This window comes from Ovis aries, chromosome 16 (assembly GCF_016772045.2).
Source record: "Ovis aries strain OAR_USU_Benz2616 breed Rambouillet chromosome 16, ARS-UI_Ramb_v3.0, whole genome shotgun sequence".
NCBI classification, from domain to species: Eukaryota; Metazoa; Chordata; class Mammalia; order Artiodactyla; family Bovidae; genus Ovis; species Ovis aries.
In genome coordinates this window covers 25771240-25778880 of record NC_056069.1, presented here as the reverse complement: position 1 = coordinate 25778880, position 7641 = coordinate 25771240, and the positions used below count along the sequence as shown (strand labels likewise).

The 7641-nt window shown below is 40.1% G+C and overlaps 1 protein-coding gene across 1 annotated transcript; it reads left to right on the top strand.

Annotated features, from left to right (window-relative positions):
* The first annotated feature begins 418 nt into the window (after positions 1 to 418).
* On the top strand, positions 419 to 924 carry LOC106990434 (small ribosomal subunit protein eS12). Its single transcript, XM_027980073.3, has one exon. The coding sequence runs from the start codon at positions 501 to 503 to the stop codon at positions 897 to 899; it is 399 nt and encodes a 132-aa protein (XP_027835874.1). The 5' UTR covers positions 419 to 500; the 3' UTR covers positions 900 to 924.
* The last annotated feature ends 6717 nt before the right edge of the window (positions 925 to 7641 follow it).

Below are 7641 nucleotides of genomic sequence, written 5' to 3'. Positions count from 1 at the left end.
GGGAGAACCGCAGCAGTTACCACCATATACTGATCTTTTTGTTCTGACACGTTGATGTGTGGGATTGGGCTGTGGGCAAAGTTTCTATGTCTCTCTTTCTTGCAGTCCCAGGCTATCCTTAATCCGTGGCTCTGCTGAAGCAGTCCTTTCTGAGACAAACATAGCATAGGAAACTTCACAATTGCCGTTAGTGTTTAATATTTATTGAACACCTACGATTGGGCCAGACATTCTACCAATGTATAGCTTGTATCTTACTAAACTTTCTAGGGAAAAAAAATCCCACTTTGGCTGAAAGCTAAAAGCTGTCTAGCTACTGTAAGGGCAACAAGAATATACATTCCTAAAATATCTCTAATTGCTTCCCATAACACAATACAATTTTCCACTTCTTCTATTAAAAATTACATTAACATAGCTCTTTCCCTGCCGCCGCGGAGCCGCGCGGAGGCGGAGGCTCGGGTGCATTCAAGATTCGGCTCCACCCGTAACCCACCGCCATGGCCGAGGAAGGCATTGCTGCTGGAGGTGTAATGGACGTTAATACTGCTCTGCAAGAGGTGCTGAAGACCGCCCTCATCCACGATGGCTTAGCACGTGGAATTCGCGAAGCTGCGAAAGCTTTAGACAAGCGCCAAGCCCATCTATGTGTGCTTGCATCCAACTGTGATGAGCCTATGTATGTCAAGTTGGTGGAGGCCCTTTGTGCTGAGCATCAAATCAACCTGATTAAGGTTGATGACAACAAGAAACTAGGGGAATGGGTAGGCCTCTGTAAAATTGACAGAGAGGGAAAACCCCGTAAAGTGGTTGGTTGCAGTTGTGTGGTGGTTAAGGACTATGGCAAAGAATCTCAGGCCAAGGATGTCATCGAGGAGTACTTCAAATGCAAGAAATGATGAAATAAAAAATTGAGTTCTTGTTTTCCAAAAAAAATAAAAAAAATAAAAATAAAAATAAAAATAAAATTACATTAACATAATATACCCTATGAGCAGGCTCTATGGTACTTTAAATATTCAACCAAGCCCACTAGTAGCTTGAGCCAAGAAAAGAGCCACGTTAAAACATGTTTTTAAAGACTTCTTTCAGAAAATGTGTAATATAATTAGAAATAAGACTCATTTTCAACCTGTACAAAGTTAGTCCTTGCCTTGGTTGCCTGCCTTTCTCTTCCTCAGAACCCAGTGTGAAAGCCTCTGATGAACTCCATCAATAGAGGCCAAGCCTATCCCCTTTCCTGAGAGAGTCCTAACAAACAGGAAAACGAGGTACAGAGGAGCCATAACCCTACCACTCTTACAGAGCTTGCCAACAGGTCAGTTTCCCCAGGTCCAGAAGCTTTTTGATCCAGTCCCCTGTATCTTCTTCAGTAACAAACATACTGGAACCCTGCTTGAAACTCAGTCCGCAGGCTAAGAACCCTGAACTCAGTCTACTTCCTACTAGCCTTCCTTCCCAGAGCTAGAATCTGTGTGTTGGCTGAAATCCTGAAAAGTGAGAAATATTTCCAGAATACCTACATTTTTATTGGCGAGGTTCTGCCTGCCCAAATGGACTGGTATTGGTGATCCTTTGAGTCATTGCTTTTATAAATAGAAAAAAAAAATCTCAATAAATATACACCAAAGTATTAATAACTGTTATCTCTGGGTGGTAAGGAAACACATGATTTCAATTTTCTCCTTTACTATATTTTCCAAATGTTCTTTATTACTTTTGTACTCAGGGAAAGAAAAAATGTTTTGTGTTTTGCTAAGTTACCAAGACATACCATTACCCTTCCACTGTGTTTCTGCTTCAGTAAATTCTCTCCTCTTTTTTCCAAATCCAACCTGGTGAAAAAGAACTTTTCTCCACATAGAAGGCCAAAATCTAAAGAACAAATTCTAAGAGAAAACATTTTTTAAAAACGGTTTTAAATCTTTTATAACATAGAAAAGCAAGGTTTTGAAACCATATCCTTTAAAACATGGAAAAGGGAAGATAAATGATTTATTAATGATATAAGAAATCAAGATTTTCATGGTACCATGAAAATCGTTTTAATTTAAGTTAAAAATCACAAAATAAAAAATTAATATAATGTTAAAACTCAATTGCAAAATGACTCAAAGCCACAAATAGAAAGAAGCAGGACATAAGGAATTATGTCATAGACAAAAATCAAATGACCAGCTTTGGAAATTTACTCTTCCCCTTCCTCCCTCAACTCCACATAGTGCTTTACTAGCAAGACTTTTGGGTCTTTCTGGGTTGATGGGAAACTGCTTTCTTTTATAAAATCTTACAGTTTTTCACTCTACCTGGGAAATGTGTTTTATTCCTGCTGCTGCTACTGCTGCTACTAAGTCACTTCAGTCGTGTCCGACTCTGTGTGACCCCATAGACGGCAGCCAACCAGGCTCCCCCGTCCCTGGGATTCTCCAGGCAAGAACACTGGAGTGGGTTGCCATTTCCTTCTCCAATGCATGAAAGTGAAAAGTGAAAATGAAGTCACTCAGTCATGTCCCACTCCTAGTGACCCCATGGACTGCAGCCTACCAGGCTCCTCCGTCCATGGGATTTTCCAGGCAAGAGTACTGAGTGGGGTGCCCTCGCCTTCTCCATTTTATTCCTAGATCATTTATATTGTGCTGCAGGTTATATAGGGCTTCCCAGGAGCTCAGTGCTAAAGAATCCTCCTGCCAATGCAGGAAGATGCAGTTTTGATCCCTGGGTCCAGGAGATTCCCCTGGAGTAGGAAATAGTAACCCTCTGCAGTATTCTTGTCAAGAAAATTCAATGGACAGAGAAGCCTGCGGGTCTCTAGTCCATGGGGGTCCCAAAAGGTCAGACAAGACTGAGCACGCACGCTCACAGATCATATACTTTCCTCATCTGAATGTACAAGTACCAAAGTTCTCTGTTGTGCATTTTTATTTCTTTACCTGAAATGTACAGCTTGCTGTCATTTGTTTTCTCATTACAGAATCTCTTTAAATGATTTTAGGCAGCCCACTCCAGTATTCTTGCCTGGAAAATCCCATGGACAGCGGAGCCTGGTAGGCTACTGTCCATGGGGTCACATAGAGTCGGACACGACTGAGCAACTTCACTTCACTTCACTTCAGAATTTATTACTTTTGAAAAACAATGAACAGGAGCTACCACTTTACACCTACTAAGATGGTTATAAGCAAAAAGTCAGTTAATAATAAGAATTGGCAAAAAAAAAATGTGGGGAAATTGGAACACTCATACTTTGCTAATGGAGTATAAAATGCCAGAAACAATTTTCAAAGTAATGTTTGGAAAACAATTTGGTAGTATCTCAAAAAGTTTAACATACAGTTATGATCCAGTAATTTCACTTCTAGGTAAATTTATATGTAGTATTCCTAAGTATTAAATATAAATGAAAATGTATAACACACATCAGCTTGTATGAGTATGTTCACAGCAGTATTATTCATTATAGCTCAAGACTGGAAACACAAATATTAGTGAGAATATAAACATATTGACATAAATGTCAATTTTCCATCAATCATTCAGCTAATGGTTTTGCTATCAATTATAACTCAGTTGTACTCAATTCTGTTGACAAAATAAATGCTGTTTAGTGTATGAATAATTATCCTTAGTAGCTGAAGATGGATAACATGAACTGCCATGTTATCATTGCAAGTTTTATATATTGAGATGCTGCTACCCTTTAAAGTTAGTGCTTAGAAAGTGCAAAGGGGAGCATGTATTTTCTTGGAATTGGTTTATGAAACTACCACCCATTCTCATTCATTTGTTTGGTTAGTTCATCCCAAAGTGCTTTGTATTCTTGGTTGTAATTGGTCATATCTAAGTAGATTTGCCTGTTTTCAGGGTCAGAAAGGAAGACAGTCTTGTGCTACCCGTATGAGATTTGTTCATAAAGATGACTTTGGCAATTCAGAGCATTCAAAATTTCTTGAATCCCACAGGCTCCTTTAAGACTAGTCCCAAACAGAAACCTGCTCTTCCTCCATTGCTGTTTCTCTCAGGAAATGATACCACCACCCACTCACTTATTGGTACCAGAAACCCTCACCACCCCCATTCTGTCTGATAGTTCAGACAGAACCTATCAATTGCACCTCTTCATTGTCTCTGAATCGATCCTCTCTTCAACCCAAGTGTCAGCCCCGATAGAGTTCTGCTGCTGGGATGACATCCTAAGACAGCCTTTCACCAGTGCAGTTGCGGTTCAGTTGCTAAGTCGTGTCCAACTCTTTGTGACCCCATGAACTGCAGCACTCCAGACTTCTCTGTGGATCACTAACTCCCTGAGTATTCTCAAACTCATGTCTATTGAGTCAGTAATGCCATCCAACCATCTCATCCTCTGTTGCCCCGTTCTCCTCCTGTCCTCAATTTTTCCCAGCATCAGAGTCTTTTCCAATGAGTCAGCTCTTCACATCAGGTGGCCAAAGTACTGGAGCTTCAGCTTCAGCATTAGTTCTTCCAATAAATATTCAGGGTTGCTTTCCTTTAGGATGGACTGGTTTGATCTCCTTGTGTCCAAGGGACTCTCAAGAATCTTCTCCAGCACCAGTTTGAAAGCATCGATTCTTTGGCACTCAGCCTTCTTTATGCTCCAACTCTCACATCCATACATGACTACTGGAAAAACCATAGCTTTGACTAGACGGACCTTTGTCGGCAAAATGATGTCTCTGCTTTTTAAAACACTGTCTAGGTTTGACATAGCTACCTTCCAAAGAGCAAGCATCTTTTAATTTTGTAACTGCAGTCACCATCCGCAGTGATTTTGGAGCCCAAGAACATTTTCTTGGGCTGACACTGTTCCCACATTCACCACTGCTACTGCCTTTCAAATCTATCTCCGCAGTTCAGGCAGGGAGAGCATTTCTAAGTGAAGAATGACTCATGCCACCCCTTACTTATAATATTCCAGTGGATTTCTTCTGGAAAACCAGTGAACGCTTGGTTTTTATAAGAGCCTATATAATCTGCACCATCAACTTCTCCCACTCCTCAATTTTCACTTTTCCTCTCAAAGCACATATTTTGGCCTTTACTAACATTTTTTGGTTCTTCAAATTATTTCTCTCTTGCTGCATGGGCTTTGCAAATACTCTTTCACCATCTCCTCCAAGTACCACCTTCTCCTGACTAACTGTTCCTCAAAAGTAAGGTCTCAGCTGCATGTCACTTTGTTAGGAGGACTTTCCCTGGCCATCCTCATCACAGTTATTATGTGCACTTATTTAATATCTATCTTCTCTGCTATCTCAAAAGTTCAAAGAAAGCTGCAACCGACTAGATTTGCCTTGCTTGCTGCTCTCTCTGTCACAGAATCTGAAGATTGACTGGATATTTGTTGAAATTATGTTGAAAACTAAGCCACAGAAAGACTTCAGGCTATTTGCACTAGTGTATTTTGTGTGCCTCAACTGCAAATATCTTTTTCTTCTTTTTTTTGGGGGGGGGGGGCTGAACTGGGTTTTCGTTATAGTGCACAATCTTCTCGTTGTGGTGGCTTCTCTTACTATGGAGCATGGGCTCTAGAAAGAGAGGCTCAGTAGTTATGGTGCACAGACTTAGTCGCCCTGATACCTTCCAGGATCGGGTATCAAACCAAATCCCCTGCATTGGCTGGCAAATTCTTGACCACTGAACCACCAGGGAAGTCCTCAACAGCAGGTTTTATGCATAACAGTAAAAAAAAATTATCTGTCAAAGTATGTTAAGTTGTTTAGAATATAGTAGTAATTATGGAGCTGTTTCTTTTGCTCATTACTTCCTGGAATACCTAAAATACAATCCCTTCCTAAATGCTGAGCTATAAAGTTTTCCTGGCTCAGCTTTGTCCAATTTTGTGGAGAGATCTTGGAAATGGCAATAATAATATCTGTCTGGAAAGGTAGTTAAGAAAACAGAAATGATATATTTCAAGTTCCTGGCATGTAATAGACACTAATACATGGTGGGGGTGGGGGTTCAGTCACTAAGTTGTGTCCGACTCTTGTGACCCCATGGACTGTAGCCTGCCAGGCTCCTCTGTCCTTTGGATTCTCCAGGCAAGAAATACTGGGAGTGGATTGCCATTTCCTTCTCCAGAGGATCTTCCCGACTCAGGGATCAAACCCAGATTTCCTGCATTGCAGGCAGATTCTTTACCAACTTAGCTCACTAATACATGTTAGCTATTATTAAAGGAAAAATCATAGATAGATGCATTATCAGTGTGTGGGTGTGTGTTGAACCCTCTCAAAACAGATGTTTTAATGGTGACATTGGTTCCTTTTGTAAAACACACTAATACAGGAAATTATTCCAGGGAGGATACACTGACTGTAGTCTGAATGATTCTTAAAAAAGAAGTAGACACATTGGAGTGTACTGGCAGAATAATCAGACCATCTACCAACTGGATCTTTCAAACTTAGGCATCTCAATCTGGGGTCCATGGTACCCTACAATGTTCCATGCATGAATTTCAAAATGCTTAGGGCCTCCCTAAAAATGCATGCAAAATATTGTGTAGGTATATATATGTTTGTGTCTATGCACTATTCTAGGGAGATGGTTCATATCTTTCAACAGCTTCTCAGATGGACTGTGATTAAGAAAAAGTTAGGAATCACTGCCTAAAGATTTCTTCAGGAAATCTGGTACTCTGGCAAAGATGAAAATGTTGACAGTGTGATGGTTGTGTCATCTGGCTGGCCAAATCAATGTTTTCTATTAAAGCAAAGAAGTCTTGGGGCCAAAATGATCTCAACTGAATAATTCTTCTACACTATGTTTCCATCTGCCCAGCATGTGAGCCATTAACACATGGTTCCTGTTGATGATTTTCCTTTCCTTATTTGCAGGGAAATCACACTAGGACTAGTTCAGAAGAATCATTTAACTAATGTATTGGAAAACCAAATAAATGAGCCTCTTCTATATACTAACAATTTTATATTGCTAAAAGAATGACTATTTATGGGAGATTAAGCAGACACTGACCAAAACTGCCTCTAAGTCATTCATCTACTAGTCTTCATAATATACATATTCCTATTCTAGTCCAAAAAAATAGCAAGGCTCACCGCGTGTTGAAATAATTTATTTCAACACCTAATGCATCATCTGTTCTGTATTTCCACGTGTTGTGTCATCACCATTTGACCTCAACCCATTGTTAAATATTTAATAGTACTGTTGGATAAACAATACAAAGTATAGTTTACTCTTGAATGTAGCATTTACATGAGAAAATAAGCCAATATATGCTGCAAAAGGTACAATTTGGGGTTACAGTGCTAATCCTTCTGGTGGATGGAAAATGAGATATAAGAGGAAAGGAAACCACAGGGAGGATGAATGAATTGGGAAAAGCAAAGGCAAATGAAAAGATGATGTAGCTCTCCAGTAAGGAATACAGCAGAAAGTAACTGTCACCCAAATGTTGGCACAATGGGAACTGCATGTTTCCACCACTCAAAATTCAAGCACTACGATGGATTGTTTTTGTTTTGTTTTGTTTTTGCTGCACAGCATGTGGGAACCCAGTTTCCCAACCAGAGATTGAACTTGTGCCCCCTGCATTGGAAGCATGGAGTCTTAACCACTGAACCGCCAGGAAAGTCCCAGTGATGGATTGTTTTGAGT